Genomic DNA, 21,042 nt, shown 5'->3' with positions numbered 1-21,042 from the left:
TTTGCTGTTGTCTAGCAGCCTGAATACCGAAATAACATTCACAGAGAAATGTGTTTCTTTGGTGTTTCAAAGGATGCAGCCACCCAAGGAAAAATCCCATCTAAAAGGTAAGAAATCCACAGGTGAACATGCAACCAATTGATCAAATGGAACCCTGCAGAGTCTAAAGTAACTATCAAACCTGCAAGGACCAGCCAAACACGGCCTGCAAGGCAGACAACATGGTCCCATGCACACGCATTACACAATCAACTGGCCTCACACTTCAGTTTTAACAAATCCTCTTTCTACTTCTACAAGTTCGAGGGACACCTGGCATAAAATAAATGTGGTTACTACAGAAAAGAAAATGAAGACTTATGTCCAAATGGAAAGTGTCCCAATACCTGAAGTTAAAAAATAGAAGGGACTAGGAAAAAGAAAACAGGACAAATGCACAGATGATCCATCCTTCCAAGCCCATATTTGAACAGATGCACATATGAGATAGAAAAGTGTAAAAACAGGAGGCTGAGGCAGAGAACTGCTTAAACCAGGGAAGTGGAGGTTGCAGTGAGCTGAGATCATGCCACTGCACTCCAGCCTGGGCAACAGAGCGAGACTCCATCTCAAAAAAGAAAGAAAGAAAGAAAAGTGTAAAAAACAGGCCAGGTGTGGTGGCTCACACCTGTAATCCCATCACTTTGGGAGGCCGAGGCAAGTGGATCACCTGAGGTCAGGAGTTCAAGACCAGCCTGACCAACATGGTGAAACCCCAACTCTACTAAAAATACAAAAAATTAGCCAAGCATGGTTGGTCGATGCCTGTAATCCCAGTTACTTGTGAGGCTGAGGCAGGAGAATCACTTGAACCCAGGAGGCGGAGGTTGCAATGAGCCAAGATCGCACAATTGCACTCCAGTCTGGGCAACAAGAGCAAAACTCCATCTCAAAAAAAAAAGTGTTAAAAAACGAACTACCTAACCCAAACTCTAACCTCTCATATAACATACTGGGACCTTTCATTTGAAAAACTAGTAGCTCATCTATGACTATTTCACAGTTCTCAAGATTTGTTAAGCGTTTCCAGAACGCAGGGAACTATGTCTGAAAGGTCGCAGACATTGACAAAGAATTTAATTTATCCTTTCACCTCCGCATAGATTTGGCAGTGAAACCAAATGAGGCTGGATATGCCTCATTTGGCTTATGACTACAGTAATTGTTCTCTAGTTATCCATGGCAACATGGTCAACGTGACTGTGAGAAACAGACAGACAGACATAGATAGACCAAGATCAGGTGTGCTTTTTCTTAAGACAAAACACAAGCTGTAGTTTGATATTTCTAACAAAAAAATGCCTCTGCCACAGAAATTAATCACCAACTTGTCAAGTTTTCGGAAGAAAACATTTGCAATAACATGGATTAAAGTTATGTGCAAAGATTCTGGAAGGAAGACAAAACACCAAAGATGAAACCTGGCTGAGGGAACATATGCCCAGAGAAGAAGCCAGCAGACAGCAAGTCACCAACAGCTACAGCAGATCCAACAGACTGGACCTTTCTAGCAACACATTCACACAATATACTAAGCCTAAACAACAGAACAGCTTATACATTTTATTGGGAAAAAGCTCAGAATTTGATATTTGAATGCTCTCAGATTGCTTTGGGATTTGAAAGTATACACAACTAGCACCTTAATTTGTTTACTTTCCACAGCAGATTTTACATTAAGAAACTTACAGCATCAAATTGAGTGAAAAATGACTCTGGTTTCTTCTCTATATCCTCAGTGTCTACCTTCACATCCACCATGGGGTTGAGATTCTGAGCTCGCTCCAAAGAGGCTTCAGCCCTATTTCGGCCAACAGACCCAGTACGAATCAAGAACTGAGCTCCAGGATCTTCAGGAGATACCTAGGAATAATATATGTATTTTTTTAATTATTGAATTTTTAGGGAAAATAAATGTCAAAGACAATCTTTAAATTTTAAAGCATAGCTAAAATACCCACCACTTAAATTTTTTTTTTTTTTCGAGACAGAGTCTTGCTCTGTCGTCAGGCTGGAATGCAGTGGCGTGATCTCAGCTCACTGCAACCTCTGCCTCCCCAGTTCAAACGATTCTCCTCCTGCCTCAGCCACCCAAGTAGCTGGGACTACAGGCGCGCACCACCACGCCCAGCTAATGTTTGTATTTTTAGTAGAGACGGGGTTTCACCACTTTGCCAGGATAGTCTTGATCTCTTGGCCTGGTGATCCGTCTGCCTCAGCCTCCCAAAGTGCTGAGATTACAGGCATGAAACACAGAGCACGGCCCTAAAATGTATTATTGTTCCTGTAGCAATTTTCCTTATGCAGGCTTCCTTCCAAAGCTTTAAAATGACTTTAAACTTTTTTTAAACTGGTCATTGATGGTTAAAGAGCACCCCCTTGTGTTTACAAAGAAAATTCACTCTCAACAAAAAAATCCATGCTTTCTTCTTCTATGCAAATTTGTAACTGCAAGAATTGACTAAATGCTTAGCATGTGCCCAACTATAAGCATTTGGGGAAATACACCAATAGTTTACAGGATTAAGTCTCTGTCTTCCAATGGTTTAAAAGTAGACCAGTGTGGGCAGGGCGCAGTGGCTCACACCTGTAATCCCAGCACTTTGGGAGGCCGAGGCAGGTGGATACCTGAGGTCAGGAGTCGAGACCAACCTGGCCAACATGGTGAAATGTCGTCTGTACTAAAAATTCAAAAATAAGCCAGGTGTGGTGGTGTGTGCCTGTAATCCCAGCTACTTGGGAGGCTGAAGCAGGAGAATCACTTGAACCTGGGAGGTGGAAGTTGCAGTGAGCTGAGATCGTACCACTGCACTCCAGCCTGGGCAACAGAGCAAGACTCCGTCTCAAAGAAAAAAAAGTAGACCAGTGTGGAGTGTGGCCTGGCACAGTAGCTCACATCTGTAATCCCAGCAATTTGGGATGCCAAAGCAGGAGGATCACTGCTTGAGGTCAGGAGCTCAAAACTAGTCTGAACAACACAGAGAGGCCCTCTCTCAAAAAATAACAAAAAACTGCAACCTCATGAGAAAACTTAAAAAAAAAAAAAAAGAAAAAGAAAAAAAATCAGGCCGGGCGCGGTGGCTCAAGCCTGTAATCCCAGCACTTTGGGAGGCCGAGACGGGCGGATCATGAGGTCAGGAGATCGAGACCATCCTGGCTAATACGGTGAAACCCCGTCTCTACTAAAAAATACAAAAAACTAGCCGGGCGATGAGGCGGGCGCCTGTAGTCCCAGCTACTCAGGAGGCTGAGACAGGAGAATGGCGTGAACCCGGGAGGCGGAGCTTGCAGTGAGCTGAGATCCGGCCACTGCACTCCAGCCTGGGTGGCAGAGCAAGACTCCGTCTCAAAAAAAAAAAAAAAAAAAAAGAAAAAAAATCAAACCAGTTCAAAAATCAGACAAAATTAACAATGCTTGAAATGAACTTTTAAAAAATATAGACAGACTATGGCCAGGCGCGGTGGCTCACGCTTGTAATCCCAGCACTTTGGGAGGCCGAGGCAGGCGGATCATCTGAGGTTCAGAGTTCAAGACCAGTTTGACAAACATGGTGAAACCCCATCTCACCATGTTTCACCAACATGGTGAAAAATTAGCCAGGCATGGTGGCGCATGCCTGTAATCCCAGCTACTCCAGAGGCTGAGGCAGGAGAATCACTTGAACCCGGGAGCCAGAGGTTGCAATAAGCTGAGATTGTGCCATTTGCACTCCAGCCTGAGCAACAAGAGCAAAACTCTGTCTTAAAATAATAATAATAATGAATATATATATATAGACAGGCTATGTCATCCAGGCTAGAGTGCAGTGGCTATTCGCAGGCACGATCATAGCACACTGCAGCCTCAAACTCCTGGGCACAAGTGATCTTCCCACCTCAGCTTCCCAATTAGCTGGGCTGCCAGGTGTGAGCCACCACATCCAGTTTCTTCCTTGAGACGGGAGTCGCTCTGTCTCCCAGGCTGGAGTGCAGTGGTGCGATCTCGGCTCACTGCAAGCTCTGCCTCCTGGGTTCACGCCATCCTCCTGCCTCAGCCTCCCGAGTAGCTGGGACTACAGGCGCCCGCCACCACACCCGGCTAATGTTTTTGTTTTTTTTTTAAGTAGAGACGGGGTTTTACCGTTTTAGTCAGTATGTTCTCGATCTCCTCGTGATCCGTCCGCCTCTGCCTCCCAAAGTGCTGGGATTACAGACATGAGACACCGCGCCCAGCCTTGTTTATTTATTTATTTATTTATTTATTTTTGAGGTGGAGTCTTGGTGTCTCCCAGGCTGGAGTACAATCGCACAATCTTGGCTCACTACAAGCTCCGCCTCCAGACTTCACACTATTCCCCTGCCTCAGCCTTATGAGTAGGTGGGACTACAGGCGCCCACCACCACCCTCGGCGCCTTTTTGTATTTGTAGTAGAGACGGGGTTTCACCGTGTTAGCCAGGATGGTCTCCAATCCCCTGACTTCGTGATCCACCCACCTCAGCCTCCCAAAGTGCTGGGATTACAGGAGTGAGCCACCACGCCCGGCCTCACATCCAGTTTCTTAATGAACTCTTAAATTCAATTAAAACTCAGAGGGGGGCCGGGCGCGGTGGCTCAAGCCTGTAATCCCAGCACTTTGGGAGGCCGAGACGGGCGGATCACGAGGTCAGGAGATCGAGACCATACTGGCTAACACGGTGAAACCCCATCTCTACTTAAAATACAAAAAATTAGCCGGGCATGGTGGCGGGCGCCTGTAGTCCCAGCTATTCAGGAGGCTTAGGCAGGAGAATGGCGTAAACCCAGGAGGCAGAGCTTGCAGTGAGCTGAGATCTGGCCACTGCACTCCAGCCTGGGCAACAGAGCCAGACTCCGTCTCCAAAAAAAAAAAAAAAAAAAAAAAAAAAAAAAAAAAAAACTCAGAGAGGAAGAGAGATGTGGGAACTGAAACATGGGAATTATTTCACTCCTAAGGCTGAACATCAGCAGAGCAGAGCCTCAAAGACAGGATAATATAATCCCCTAACAGCCACCAGTAAGATTACAGATTCCATACTGCTCTCAAAGGATTTCTTCACACATCAAACAACTAATTGAACCATTATTCTCTGCAAATAACCTTGCCACCTTCACCAAGACTAGATTCAACAGAAGTTATCTCCCCTCATCGCCTCCTACCAACCATCCACAGCACACTCTCTATCTTACTACCTTTTCCTCCAAGAAAATGAGCTGGCCCACTTCCCATTCCAGGCTAACCCTGTATCCTTGACCCATCCCATTCTGCTTCTTCAGGGATCTCATTATGTGCTGAGAAGCTGCACCACACAATGGTTAACAGTAAGGCTCTGAAATAATTCAGGCTGAATTCGATCTTTGATTCAAATCCCTGGCTCAACAACTGTGTGACCTTGAGCAAGAATGTGGGAATCCCATATAAAACGAGGACACAGATAAAAACATACAGTTGAGGTCGGGCACAGTGGCTCATGCCTGTAATCACTGCAGTGTGGGAGGCTGAGGTGGGAGGATCACTTGAGGTCAGAAGTTCGAGACCAGCCTGGCCAACATGGTGAAACCGCATCTCTACTAAAAATACAAAAATTAGCCAGGTGTGGTGGCACACACCTGTAATACTAGCTACTTGTGAGGCTGAGGCAGGAGAATCACTTGAACCCAGGAGGCGGAGGTTGCACTGAGCCAAGATCTTGCCACTGCACTCTAGCCTGGGTGACAAGTGAGACTCCGCCTCAAAAAGACAGACAACAACAAAAATAGGGCTGAGCCCAGAAAGTTCAAGACCAGCCTGAGCAATATCACGAAACCCAGTGTCTATAAAAAATACGAAAAATGGCCGGGCGCGGTGGCTCAAGCCTGTAATCCCAGCACTTTGGGAGGCCGAGACGGGCAGATCACGAGGTCAGCAGATCGAGACCACCCTGGCTAACACGGTGAAACCCCGTCTCTACTAAAAAATACAAAAAACTAGCCGGGCGAGATGGCGGGCGCCTGTAGTCCCAGCTACTCGGGAGGCTGAGGCAGGAGAATGGTGGGAACCCGGGAGGCGGAGCTTGCAGTGAGCCGAGATCGCGCCACTGCACTCCAGCCTGGGCTACAGAGCGAGACTCCGTCTCAAAAAAAAAAAAAAAAAAAAACGAAAAATTAGTCAGGTGTGGTAGTGTGCACCTGTAGTCCCAGCTACTGGGAGGCTTAAGTGGGAGAATACCCTGAGCCCAGGAAGTTAAGGCTACAGTGAGCCATGATCATGCCCACTGCATTCCAGTAAGGGTGACAGTGAGACTGTCTCAAAAAAGAAAAAAAAATACACATACAATTATCACTTCATCACTATCAGTCCACAGATCACACCTTCCTTGCTATGTTCTCCTCCCCTGCTACACATTCTAGTCTCAATTTGGGCCCTCTTAGGTGTGGTTGTCCCCAAGATTCCATCTCAGAACTACTCATCTTTTCACTCTGTATAGCTCCATAAATCAACACAATGCCTCTTTAGTTTCTACCAAAATCTGCTGTTATTTTTCAAATCCCTCTTTCTGGTGAAGATTTCTTCCTGATCTACCTGAGTCTTCTCTACTGTACTGCCCATCAGTCATTTCCTCTCAGACATCTATAGACCCTACGTGTCTGTCTGCTTCTGTGTGCCGTCTCCAGAGTCCACCAACCACCCACCCAGTCACTCAAGCCAGAAGCCTGGTCTTCATATATCCTTGCTATTTCCACGAGAGTTGTCCATAGTGAGGTGGCTGAGAACATGGGCTCTGGAGTCAGATGCCTGGGTCTCGGCCATACCACGGGGGCCTTGGATGGGCCAGTACTTTTCTTCCTTTTTCTCTGTTTTCCTATCTGTAAAACAGGGATGATAATAGGTCCTTGATCTCAAGATGTGTCATGAGAACTCTATGAGATAATACAACTGCAGCTCTAAGAACAGCGTCTAGCCCCTTTAGTGTCAGCTGCTCTGGTTATTCCTGGCTTTCTTTAAGCTCCCATACACAGACCTCCCGATTCTACCACCTAAATCTATTTCTCACATCTGTGTGCTTCCTGCCATCCCTATCAGAAAGGCCACTTTCGCCTCTCACTTAAACTACTAAAAACTGCCTTCTAAGTGGTCTTCTGCCCTGTATTTTGTGCCAACCATAGTTAATACAGTAATTAGTGATCTACACATAAAGCCCAAAGCTAACCATGTCACCCTTCCTGTCATGTGAAACTCTTCAGTGAATCTGCACTACCCGGAGGATTAAGTAAAAGCTTACAGTGGGGCTTCCTAGGAGCCCCTACTGACTTGGACTTTACCAGCAACCTGTCCCTACCCACCACTTTGGGTCTCACACTCTAAAAACACCAAACTACTTTTATCTTCCATTTCTACCACACTGTTGGGTGCCTTTGTGACACTGCTATGTCCCCTGCCTAAACACAGGCCCTTATCTTGACAAATCCTCCTTGTACTTTAAGACTTAGATCAGGACTCCAGGAAATCTTTCATGTCTCGCAACCTGAGTCAGGTAGCCTGCTCTGGTTTCTGGGGGGAAAAAAAAAAACAAACTTGAGAATGGGAACCAAACCGTGAGCATCTTTCTATCACCAGCACCTAGCAGAATTCAGGGCACCCAGTAGGTACTATCAGATGCTTTTCGAACGTAAACTAAATAATATGCTCTAAGATGGGTGCAATGGCTCACACCTGTGGTGTCAGAATCACTGTTCTGTGATTGGCCTCCAATGTTGGAATCTTGCAACCAGATGAAGTAGTTACGTAATCCTAGCTACTAGGGAGGTTGAGGCACGAGAAGTGTTTGAACCCGGGAGGCAGAGGTTGCAGTGAGCTGAGGTTGCATCACTGTACTCCAGTCTGGGCAACAGAGTAAGACTCTGTCTCAAAATAAATAAATAAAATAAATAAAATGTCACTGAGGCATGGAAATGTAGAGAGAGAAGCATTTATATTCACCTTGAAGATGAGCCTGGTCAGAGAAAGCTACACTGGAGTTGGGCTCTACCATCATATTAATCAAGCAGCATTATGTCAGCAGGGCGTGGTAGCTCACACCTGTAATTCCAGCACTTCAGGAGGCTGAGGACAGTGGATCACTTGAGGTCAGGAGTTTGAGACCAGCCTGGCCAACATAGTGAAACCCTGTTTCTACCAAAAATACAAAAATTAGCCAGGCATGGCCGGGCGCGGTGGCTCACGCCTATAATCCCAGCACTTTGGGAGACCAAGGCGGGCAGATCACCTGAGGTTGGGAAGTTCAAGACCAGCTTGACCAACATGGAGAAACCTCATCTCTACTAAAAATGCTAAACTAGGAGGGCATGGTGTTGCATGCCTGTAATCCCAGCTACTCTGGAGGCTGAGGCAGGAGAATTGCTTGAACCTGGGAGGCTGAGGTTGCAGTGAGCCAAGATCATGCCATTGCACTCCAGCCTGGGCAACAAGAGCTAAACTCCATCTCAAAAAAAAAAAAAAAAATTAGCCAGGCATGGTGGCGCATGCCTGTAATCCCAGCTACTTGGGAGGCTGAGGCAGGAGAATTGCTTGAGTCTGGGAAGTGGAGGTTGCAGTGTGCCAAGATTGCGCCACTGCACTCCAGTCTGGGCATCACAGCGAGACTCCGTCTCACAAAAACAAACAAACAAACAAACAGCATGTCAGATCATTATTCCTAATTGCTGGATACTTGTTAGGTTCAAGCACTATACTAAGCAGTCTGCACACATTCTCTCTGATCCAGTGTTTTTTAAAGTGATGACTGTGGACCACCTAAATCACAATCTCTTGAAACACCTTTTATTTATTTTTTTAAGGCAGAGTCTTGCTCTGTTGCCCAGGCTGGAGTGCAGTGGTGCCATCTGAACTCACTGCAAACTCCACCTCCCAACTTCAAGCAATTTTTGTGCCTCAGCCTCCCGAGTAGCTGGGATTACAGGTGCACACCAACATGCCTGGCTAATTTTTGTATATTTAGTAGAGACAGGGTTTCACCATGTTGGCCAGGCTAGTCTCAAACTACTGACCCCATATGATCCGCCTGCCTCAGCCTCCCAAAGTGTTGAGATTACAGGCATGAGCCACTGCGTCCGGCCCTAAAATACCTTTTAAATGCACATACTCCTGAGCTCATCTCAGACCTAAATGAGAATCACTAGGGGTGAAAGCTAGGGCACCACAAAGCCTCCAGGCCACTCTGCATTTTCAGTCACTCAGGTCATTTTCAGGCACAAATTGGAAAGACACTTCTCTATGCCTCACAAGCAACCACCAAGGGAGATATTATTAACCCCATTTTACAGATAGGCAAGCTCAATGAGGGGATGTGAGTCTCCACTCCTCATCCAGCTAGATGTGGTGGAGCTGGAATTCAAACCCAACAATAGCACCTTCAGTCTCCAGAGGCAATGGTTCATTAATGTTAGCCCTCCTTTCACAGCCCTTAAGGCACAAGTAGGAACTCACAAAACCTGCAGGTCTTCATACTGGAAAGGGGAGCCAGAGCAGGGGAGGAATGAGCTGACAACAGCGCACCTGTTCGTGATCCAGCATGGTCAGTCCTTTCACTCCTGCCAAGATGAGATTCTTGGCAATTTCAGCCCCAAGTCCTTTCATGCCGACAAGAAGCACCCGGGAGGCCCGCAGTCTGTAAGACAAACATTGTTAACCTGATAATACAGAACAGTAAGCTTGCAGAATCACAGAACAAAAAATACACAAATCATTTTGGTTTGCCAGGCACGGTGGCTCACACCTGTAATCCCAGTACTTTGTGAGGCTGAGATGGGAGGATCACCTGAGGTCAGGAGTTTGAGACCAGCCTGACCAACGTGGTGAAACCCCATCTCTACTAAAATACAAAACTTAGCCGGGTGTAGTGGCAGACGCCTGTAATCTCAGCTACTTGGGAGTCTGAGGCAGGAGAATCACTTGAAACCATGAAGCGAAGGTTGCAGTGAGCCGAGATCACGCCACTGCTCTCCAGCCTGGGCAACAAGATTGAGACAGTCTCAAAAAAAAAAGAAATCATTTTGGTTCTAACTGCATTGAGGCATCACGCCTCAAATCTAGGAAAGAGACAGGCTCCAATCCATACTGCACATAATAATTCATTCCACAAATATTTATTGAGTACCTACTATGCCAGGTATCCTTCTACGGTATGGAAATAAGGCAGTGAATCAGAAAGACACAGTCCCTGCCCTCATGAAAAAGTAGGAGACAGAAAAACAAATAGATACATATTATGTGAAAAAGTGATGAAAATCAAATGTGACAAGAATCAAGAATGATGAAGAGGCCGGGCGCGGTGGCTCAAGCCTGTAATCCCAGCACTTTGGGAGGCCGAGACGGGCGGATCACAAGGTCAGGAGATCGAGACCATCCTGGCTAACACTGTGAAACCCCGTCTCTACTAAAAAAAAATACAAAAAACTAGCCGGGCGACGTGGCGGGCGCCTGTAGTCCCAGCTACTCGGGAGGCTGAGGCAGGAGAATGGCGTAAACCCGGGAGGCGGAGCTTGCAGTGAGCTGAGATCCGGCCACTGCACTCCAGCCCGGGCGACAGAGCGAGACTCCGTCTCAAAAAAAAAAAAAAAAAAAAAAAAAAAAAAAAAAAAAAAAAGAATGATGAAGAACACTATTTGAGACAGAGAAATCATATAAGCCTTTCTGAGGAGATGCCATATAAGCAAAAATCAAAATGAAATAAAGGACAAACACACAGATATTTGGGAGCAGAACATTCCAGATAGAGAAAACAGCAAATGCAAAAGCCCTGAAGCAGGAGTGCTTGGCATGTTCTAGGGACAGGAATGACAGACAGGCTGAAAAGCTGGAACCAGGGGCCACATCATGAAGGCTCTTACATGCAATGGAAGGATTCTGGATTTTCTTCTAAGCATGATGGAAAGCCACGGGGGTAGGAAGATGTCACTGTTAAGGTAAGGGAGGATGATGGTGGCTCAAACTAGTATGACAGCAGAAGAGGTCCTGAGAAGAGGCACTAGTTAAGTATAACACACAAGCAAAACACATAGTGGCATGAAAAGCGGATGTACACAGGAATTGTTTTTACCCTTTTGGTTTTTTGTTTGTTTGTTTTTTTGAGGCGGAGTCTCGCTCAGGCTGGAGTGCAGTGGCCGGATCTCAGCTCACTGCAAGCTCCGCCTCCCGGGTTCCCGCCATTCTCCTGCCTCAGCTTCCCAAGTAGCTGGGACTACAGGCGCCGCCACCTCGCCCGGCTAGTTTTTTTGTATTTTTAGTAGAGACGGGGTTTCACTGTGTTCGCCAGGATGGTCTCGATCTCCTGACCTTGTGATCCGCCCGTCTCAGCCTCCCAAAGTGCTGGGATTACAGGCTTGAGCCACCGCGCCCGGCTCCCCTTTTGTTTTTTTAAAGACGGAGTTTCGCTCTGTTGCCCAGGCTGGAGTACAGTGGCTGATCTCAGCTCACTGCAACTTCCACCTCCCAGGTTCAAGCAATTCTCCTGCCTCAGCCTCCCGAATAGCTGGGATTACAGGTACCTGCCATCACGCCCAGCTAGTTTTTGTATTTTTGGTTGAGACAGGGTTTCACCATGTTGTTCAGGCTGGTCTCGAACTCCTGACCTCAAGTAATCCACCCACTTCAGCCTCCCAAAGTGCTGGGATTACAAGCATGAGCCACCACGCCCGGCCTTGTTTTTAGCTTTTTAAATCTATGAAGTGACAGAAGATGAGGCTGAAAAAAGGCAATCAGAGGTCAGGCCATCCCAATGCTTGTCTGAGGTCAATAAGAAGCAGAACAGATCCACTATATCTTATCTGAAATCTCTTGAACCAGAAGTATTTCAGAATCACAATTTTTCAGATTTCAAAAAGGAAATACAGACTTTACATCATATATTATGAAACAACTCATCAAGATCTTGGGCTGCATCATGTAACCAAACTCATTAACAATTCTGCAGCAAACGTATTATTCATACTGAAAAGGATTTAGTAATAACTAAGAATAGTTTCACACAATTCAAGTTCTGCTGGCTAATAAGTTTGCTATTAATTTAATTAAAAATTAAATAAAATTTAATCACAACATTCCACCCTCGCAAAATGCACCATTTCTTCCTCTCAATGCCTAGCTAAGCCATTCCTCTTCAAAACCCAACTCCAATGCCATTTCCTCAAAAAAGCCTTTTTTATCATGGCTGAGTCGACACTAGCAAGCACTCCCCCTCCCCGAACTCTTCCAGCAACAGCTACATATAAAAAGTCCCTGACAATACATCTCCTCCACGACCTACATTTCTACATAGCTCTACAGACTCTGTTCTGCAGTTTTTTAAAATTCATTACTCAGCTGGGCCCAGTGACTCACGCCTGTAATCCCAGCATTTTGGGAGGCTGAGATGAGTGGATTACCTGAGGTCAGGAATTTGAGACCAGCCTGTCCAACCCCCTCTCTACTAAAAATACAAAAAAAATTATGGCCAGGTGCGGTGATTCACACCTGTAATCCAAGCACTTTGGGAGGTCAAGATGGGCAGATAAGGCCGGGCACGGTGGCTCAAGCCTGTAATCCCAGCACTTTGGGAGGCTGAGATGGGCGGATCACGAGGTCAGGAGATCGAGACCATCCTGGCTAACATGGTGAAACCCCGTCTCTACTAAAAAATACAAAAAAACTAGCCGGGCGAGGTGGTGGGCGCCTGTACTCCCAGTTACTCGGGAGGCTGAGGCAGGAGAATGGCGGAAACCCAGGAGGCGGAGCTTGCAGTGAGCTGAGATCCGGCCACTGCACTCCAGCCTGGGCGGTAGAGCCAGACTCCGTCTCAAAAAAAAAAAATTAGCCTCTGTTTTTAAAAAAAAAAAAAAGGGCCGGGCGCGGTGGCTCAAGCCTGTAATCCCAGCACTTTGGGAGGCCGAGACGGGCGGATCACGAGGTCAGGAGATCGAGACCATCCTGGCTAACATGGTGAAACCCCGTCTCTACTAAAAATACAAAAAACTAGCCGGGCGAGGTGGCGGGCGCCTGTACTCCCAGCTACTCGGGAGGCTGAGGCAGGAGAATGGCGTAAACCCGGGAGGCGGAGCTTGCAGTGAGCTGAGATCTGGCCACTGCACTCCAGTCCGGGCGACAGAGCGAGACTCCGCCTCAAAAAAAAAAAAAAAAAAAAAAAAAAAAAAAAAAAAAAAAAAAAAAAAAAAAGTTAGCTGGGCGTGTTAATGGCAGGCACCTGTAATCCCAGCTATCTGGGAGGCTGAGGCAGAAGAATCACTTGAACCCAGGAGGCAGAGGTGTCAATGAGCCAGGACTGCACCACTGCACTCCATCCTGGGTGACAGACTCTATCTGAAAAAAATACAATAAAATAAAATTCATTACTCAACTGCCATCAACACCAAATATCATGTTTACGTTTTGTTTTGTTTTATTGAAACAGGGTCTCATTCTGTGAAACCAGACTGAAGGGCAGTGGCAAGAGGGGTTCACTGCAGCCTCAACCTCCTAGGTTCAAGTGATCATGCCACCTCAGTCTACTGAGTCCTGGGACTACAGGTACACACCACTTCACCTGGCTAATTTATGGATTTGGTTTTTTTCTTGTAGACACAGGGTCTCACTATGTTGCCCAGGCTGATCTCTAACTCCTGGGCTCAAGCAATCTTCCTGCCTCTGCCTCCCGCAAAGTGCTGGGTTTACAAATCCCATCACTTTGGGAGGTCGAGGTGGGTAGATCACCTGCGGTCAGGAGTTAGAGACCAGCCTGGCCAACATGGTGAAACCCATCTCTACTACAATTAAAAAATTAGTCGGGCGTGGGCTGGGCACGGTGGCTCACACCTGTAATCCCAGTACTTTAGGAGGCCGAGGCGGGCAGATCACGAGGTCAAGAGATTGAGGCCATCCTGGCTAACACGGTGAAACCCTGCCTCTACTAAAAATACAAAAAATTAGCCTGGCACGCTGGCGGGTGCCTGTGGTCCCAGCCACTCAGGAGGCTGACGCAGGAGAATGGCGTGAACCTGGAAGGCGGAGCTTGCAGTGAGCCAAAATGGCGCCACTGCACTCCACCCTGGGCCACAGAGTGAGGCTCCGTCGCAAAAAAAAAAAAAAAAAAAAAAGAAATTAGCCGGGCGTGGTGGTAGGCACCTGTAATCGCAGCTACTTGGGAGGCTGAAACAGGAGAATCGCTTGAACCCAGGAGGCAGAGGTTGCAGTGAGCCGAGACCGCACCACTGCACTTCAGCCTGGGCGAAAGAGCAAGATTTCTTCTCAAAAAAAAAAAACCCAAATGGGCACAAAAATGATACACACTCGGCCGGCCGCAGTGGCTCACACCTGTAATCTCAGCACTTTGGGAGGCCGAGGCAGGCGGATCACAGGTCAGGAGACGGAGACCCTCCTAGCTAACACGGTAAAAACCCCATCTCTACTAAAAATACAAAAAAAAAAAAAAAAAAAATTAGCCGGGAGTGGTGGCGGGCGCCTGTAGTCCCAGGTACTCGGGAGGCTGAGGCAGGAGAATGGCGTAAACTCCGGAGGCGGAGCTTGCAGTGAGCAGAGATCGCGCCACTGCACTCCAGCCTGGACGACAGAGCGAGACTCCGTCTGGAAAAAAAAAAAGAAAATATACACATTCACGGTAGCATCATCCATCTACCTCCCTTGACTTCCACATCCACCACTCTAGTTTGAGCCACCATCATTTCTCTCCTACAAAACTACAGCAGGCTGGAGGCAGTGGGTCACACCTGTAATCCCAGCACTTTGGGAAGGCAAGGCATGAGGATCACTTGAGCCCATCAGTTCGAAACCAGCCTGGGCAATAAAGTAAGACTCCATCTGTACAAAAAAAAAAAAAAAAAATTAGCTGGGTGTGCCAGGCGCAGCGACTTACGCCTGTAATCCCAGCACTTTGGGAGGCAAAAGCAGGAGGATCACGAGGTCAGGGGATGGAGACCATCCTAGCTAATATGGTGAAACCCCGTCTCTACTAAAAATACACAAAATTAGCTGAGGCGGGCAGATCTCTTGAGGTCAGGAGTTTGAGACCAGCCTGGCCAATATGGGGAAAACCCGTATACAAAATGTACAAAATGTACAAAATATATACAAAAATTAGGCTGGCGTGGTGGCTCACGCCTGTAATCCCAGCACTTTGGGAGGCTGAGGCAGGGAGATCACAAGGTCAGGAGATTGAGACCATCCTGGTTAACACGGTGAAACCCCGTCTCTACTAAAAATACAAAAGGCCGGGCGCGGTGGCTCAAGCCTGTAATCCCAGCACTTTGGGAGGCTGAGACGGGTGGATCACGAGGTCAGGAGATCGAGACCATCCTGGTCTACACGGTGAAACCCCGTCTCTACTAAAAAAAATACAAAAAACTAGCCGGGCGAGACGGCGGGCGCCTGTAGTCCCAGCTACTCGGGAGGCTGAGGCAGGAGAATGGCGTAAACCCGGGAGGTGGAGCTTGCAGTGAGCCGAGGTCGCGCCACTGCACTCCAGCCTGGGCGACAGAGCGAGACTCCGTCTCAAAAAAAAAAAAAAAATAAAAATAAAAATACAAAAAACTAGCTGGGCATGGTGGTGGGCGCCTGTAGTCCCAGCTACTCGGGAGGCTGAGGCAGGAGAATGGCATGAACCCAGGAGGCAGAGCTTGAGGTGAGCCAAGATCGCGCCACTGCACTCCAGCCTGGGCAACAGAGCGAGGCTCTGTCTCAAAAAAAAAAAAAAAAAAAAAAAATTTTGTTGTAATTGTCAAATATCAATAAAAACTCCAGAAACTTGGCCTCAATTTAAGCAACCAAATCTGCTCTGGGAAGCTGCTTCTTTACTCCATTTTAGTTTATTTATTTATTTATTTATTTTTGAGACAGAGTTTCGCTCTTGTCACCCAGGCTGGAGTGCCATGGCACGACCTCAGCTCACTGCAACCTCCGCCTCCTGGGTTCAAGTGATTCTCCTGCCTCTGCCTCCCAAGTAACTGGGATTACAGGCACCCACCACCACACTCGGCTAATTTTTTTTGTATTTTTAGTAGAGACGGGGTTTCACCATGTTGGCCAGGCTAGTCTCGAACTCCTGACTTCAGGTGATCCACCCACCTCAGCCTTTCAAAGTCCTGGGATTACAGGCTGAGTTACCACGATGGCCTTTACTCTCTTTTAATCTACAACAGTCCCTTCACTTGTTTTTCCCATGAAACTGACTTTTGGAAGAAAACTAGGACAACTGTCTTATACAATGCCCTACAATTTGTACATCTTATCAGTCTGCATATTTTCAGGGCTTCCATTTCATAAAGGAACTCCAGTCTCCAGAGTTCTCCTATCTCACCTAGAGCCCTCTTAGAGGCAAGTCAGTTTGCTCTGTGGAGCCTCCTTCCTCATCTGAACAGAGAAGGAAATCACTGTCCTTCCTACTCCAGAGAGCTGCTGTAAGACTCAGGTGAAGGCTGGGAGCTGTGGCTCAAGCCTGTAATCCCAGAACTTTGGGAGGCCAAGGTGGGTGGATCACCTGAGATCAGGAGTTCACAGCCTGACCAACATGGAGGAATTCCGTCTCTACTAAAATACAAAATTTTACACCGGGCGTGGTGGCACATGCCTGTAATGCCAGCTACTCGGGAGGCTGAAGCAGGAGAACTGCTTGAACTCAGGAGGCAGGGGTTGTGGTGAGCTGAGATTGCACCATTGCACTCCAGCCTGGGCAACAAAAGTGAAACTCCATCTCAAAAAAAGAAAAAGGAAAAGACAAGACTCAGGTGAAAATGCAATCCCACTGCTAGGTATACACCCACATGAAAATCAATCAGGCCTGGTGTGGTGGCTCACGCCTGTAATCCCAACACTTTGGGAGGCCAAGGAGGGCCAATCACTTGAGGCCAGGAGTTTGAGACCAGCCTGGCCAACATAGTAAACCCCATCTCTACTAAAAATACAAAAATTAGCCAGGCGTGGTGGCAGGTGCCTGTAATCCCAGCTATTCGAGAGGCTGAGACAGGAAAATCGCTTGAACCTGGGAGGCGGAGGTTGTACTGGGCGGAGATCATGCTACTGCCCTCTAGCCTGGGCGACAGAGCGAGACTTGGTCTGAAAAAAAAAAAAAAGTATCTGCACTCCCATGTTTATTACAGCACTCTTCACAATAGCCAAGATCTGAAAGCAACCCATGTGTCTATCAAAAGACAAATGGATAAATAAATAGTGGTACACTTGGGAGGCCGAGGCGGCGGGATAACGAGGTCAGGAGATCAAGACCACGGGGAAACCCCGTCTCTACTAAAAATACAAAAAATTGGCCGGGCGTGGTGGCTGGCGCCTGTAGTCCCAGCTACTCGGGAGGCTGAGGCCAGAGAATGGCATGAACCCGGGAGGCGGAGCTTGCAGTGAACCGAGCTCTTGCCACTGCACTCCAGCCTGGGGCGACAGAGCGAGACTTCATCTCAAAAAAAAAAAAAAAAAAGGAAGAAAGAAATTGTGGTACATGAGGTCAGGAGATCAAGACCATCCTGGCTAACAAGGTGAAACCCCGTCTTTACTAAAAATACAAAAATTAGCCGGGCGTGGTGGCGGGCGCTTGTAGTCTCAGCTACTCTAAAGCCTGAGGTGGGAGAATGGGGTGAACCCAGGAGGCGGAACTTGCAGTGAGCCGAGACTGCGCCACTGCACTCCAGCCTGGGCGACAGGGGGAGACTCTGTCTCAAAAAAGAAAAAAGGCCAGGCGCAGTGGCTCACGCCTGTAATCCCAATACTTTGGGAGGCCGAGGCAGGCAGATCACGGGGTCAGGAGATGGAGACCATCCTGGTTAACAAGGTGAAACCCCGTCTCTACTATAAAAATACAAAAAATTAGCCGGGTGCGGTGGCGGGCGCCTGTAGTCCCAGCTACTCGGGAGGCTGAGGCAGGAGAATGGCAGGAACCTGGGAGGCGGAGCTTGCAGTGAGCCGAGATTGCTGCCACTGATGGCCCCACTGCACTCCAGCCTGGGCAACAGAGTGTCTGTCTCAAAGAAAGAAAGAAAGAAAGAGAGAGAGAGAGAGAGAGAGAGAGAAGGAGAGAAGGAGAGGAGAGAAGGAGAGAAGGAGAGAAGGAGAGAAGGAGAGAAGGAGAGAAGGAGAGAAGGAAAGAAAAGAAAGAAAAGAAAGAAAAGAAAGAAAAGAAAAGAAAGAAAGAAAGACAAAGACAGAAAGACAGACAGACAGACAGAAAGACAGAAAGACAGACAGACAGAAAGAAAGACAGACAGACAGAAAGACAGACAGACAGAAAGACAGACAGACAGACAGACAGAAAAAAAGAAAGAAAGAAAAGAAAGAAAGGAAGGAAGAAAGGAAGGAAGAAAGGGAGGAAGAAAGGGAGGAAGAAAGGGAGGAAGAAAGGGAGGGAGGGAGGAAGGAAGGGAGGGAGGAAGGGAGGAAGGAAGGGAGGAAGGAAGGGAGGAAGGAAGGAAGGAAGGAAGAAAGAAAGAGAGGAAGAAAGAAAGAAAGAGAGAAAGAAAGAAAGAAAGAAAGAGAGAAGAAAGAAAGAAAGAAAGAAAGAAAGAAAGAAAGAAAGAAAGAAAGATAGATAGATAGATTGATTGTGGTACAAAGGCTGGGCATGGCGGTTCACGCCTCTAATCCCAGCACTTTTAAGGGAGGCAGGAGGATTATTTGAGCCCAGGAGCCCGAGACTAGCCTGGTGAAACCCCACCTCTACTAAAATATTGGCTGGGCTTGTGGCACATTGGTGTAGTCACAACTACTGGGAGGCTGAGGTGGGAGGATCACCTGCGCCCAAGAGGTCAAGGCTGAAGTGAGCTGTGATCACACCACTGCACTCTAGTCTGGACAACAGAAGGAGACCCTGCCTACAAAAAAAAAAGGAATGAGATCCTGTCATTTACAACAACATGGAAGGAACTGGAGGTTATCATGTTAAGTGAAATAAGTCAGGCATAGAAAGAAAAACTTTGCACGCTCTCACTTATTTGTGGGAACTAAAAAAAAAATTAAAACAATTGAACTTATGCAGATAGTAGACTGATGGTTACCAGAGGCTAGGAAGGATAGTGGGGGCTGGAGGGGAAGGAGGGATGACTAATGGGTACAAAAATATAATTAAATACAATGAATAAGATCTGTTATTTGATAGCATAACAGGGTGACTAGTCAACAATACTTTGTTGTACATTTCAAAGTAACTAAAAGAATATAATTGGATTGTCTGTAACACAAAGGATAAATGCTTAAGGTGGTGAATACCCCATTTACCCTCATGTGATTATTACTCATTGTATGCCTGTATCAAAGTATCTCACATACTCCCAAAATATATACACCTACTATGTACTCACACAAAAAAAGTTTAATTTCTTAAAGACTCCGCTGAAAATGGACATAAAAACACTTTAATAAACTCTCTAAGACTGTCTAAAAATAAGAATACAAATTAGAAATAACCTCTTCCCTCCCTCCTACAACCCCCAGCCAGTCCTTTTCAAGTTCTCCACCAAATTCAGTTAGCTCCACTCCCTCAGAATAATTCCCACCTCCCACAAATTCCATGCCCTGACCTTGACTTGTCCCTTAGGTCATCTACCACTCAGAGGCCACCCATGCATTCTTCACTGCTTCTCAGAAAAATCATCCCTATCCCTCTGAAAGTTCCCTAACTACATTCCAGTTTAAATCTCACCAACTTTGCCCCACTTCAAACAAAACTATCTACTGCCACAAACCCCTTCGATTAACCCTTCCAGGACCTTAAAATCCCCTCCCCAACCCTTTAGGACCTCATAACACCCCAAGCTTCCTCAAAGTTTCCTCCAACTCACATAAACCCTCTTTCCACTCCATCCAGAAAATAATAGTCCCTAAAATCAATGCAGCCCACCTATGTCCAGAGGCATATTCTCATCACTTAATTCTCAATCTATTCCAGGTGCCTTCAACCTTCCCACTAATGTTAATGCCTCATGATGACATCCCCCGACCCCATCAAAGACCCCACAGATCTGAAATGAGCCTGAGGTAATTCCCATCCCACCACTGCACACTCTAAAACCTCCTGAAAGCTCCCACCCCCTCAAACTAAATTCTCCTGACGTGTCTGCTTCCCCAACCCCTCTATTAATTCTATACACCGTACTCACACAATGCCCACCATCACCCAAATTTTACCTCTGAACTCAACCCCTCACATATTTCTACTTAGTTGTATAAAAAAAAAAAATCTGGGCAGGGCACGGTGGCTCATGTCTGTAATTCCAGCACTTTGGGAGATCGAGGCAGGTGGATCACAAGGTCAGGAGATCGAGACCATCCTGGCTAACACAGTGAAACCCTATCTCTACTAAAAATACAAACAAACAAACAAAAAAAAGCCGAGCAGGGTGCCTGTAGTCCTGGCTACTCAGAAGGATGAGGCAAAAGAATGGTGTGAACCTGGGAGGCGGAGCTTGCAGTGAGCCGAGATAATGCCACTGCACTCCAGTCCAGGCCAGGAGACTCCGTCTCAAAAAAAAAAAAAAAATCTGAAACCCAAAAGAGAACTGACTTTTCCCTGACCCCACCAAACCTACAGTTCCCCATATCTTTGAAAATGGCAATTCCATCATTCCAGGTGCTCAAGCGAAAAACAGTGGTGTCATACTGGATTTCTGCCCCAAATCCTGTTCCCTCTTCTACCTTCAAAATATATATATCCAGAATATATATATTTGACCTCTTCTCTTGAGTTTCAAGCCACCAATATTTTTTGTCTCAAATGGATTACTGCAATAGTCCAGCCAGAATCTTTACTTCCATTTCTGCCAGGAATGGAAACAAAAACCAGGCCAGGCACAGTGGCTCACGCCTGTAATCCCAGCACTTTAGGAGGCCAAGGCAGGCGGATCACTAGGTCAGGAGATGGAGACCATCCTGGCTAACACAGTGAAACCCTGTCTCTACTAAAAATACACAAGATTAGCCGGGTGTGGTGGCACGCGCCTATAGTCCCAGCTACTCAGGAGGTTGAGGCAGGAGAATCGCTTGAAC

At 46.9% G+C, this 21,042-nt stretch overlaps 1 protein-coding gene across 2 annotated transcripts in view; it reads right to left on the bottom strand.

Moving 5' to 3' along the window:
- SAE1 (SUMO1 activating enzyme subunit 1) overlaps positions 1–21,042 on the bottom strand; it is a 90,539-nt gene that overhangs the window by 66,986 nt on the left and 2,511 nt on the right. For both annotated transcript variants that reach the window (XM_010377411.1, XM_010377412.1), the window contains exons 2-3: positions 9,571–9,682; positions 1,729–1,902 (exon numbers count right to left, since the gene is read on the bottom strand). In XM_010377411.1, the coding sequence (XP_010375713.1) occupies positions 1,729–1,902; positions 9,571–9,682 (286 nt within the window). The remainder of the gene's footprint in view (positions 1–1,728; positions 1,903–9,570; positions 9,683–21,042) is intronic.

Source organism: Rhinopithecus roxellana, chromosome 12 (genome assembly GCF_007565055.1).
Source record: "Rhinopithecus roxellana isolate Shanxi Qingling chromosome 12, ASM756505v1, whole genome shotgun sequence".
NCBI lineage: Eukaryota > Metazoa > Chordata > Mammalia > Primates > Cercopithecidae > Rhinopithecus > Rhinopithecus roxellana.
This window is presented reverse-complemented; position numbering and strand designations above follow the sequence as displayed.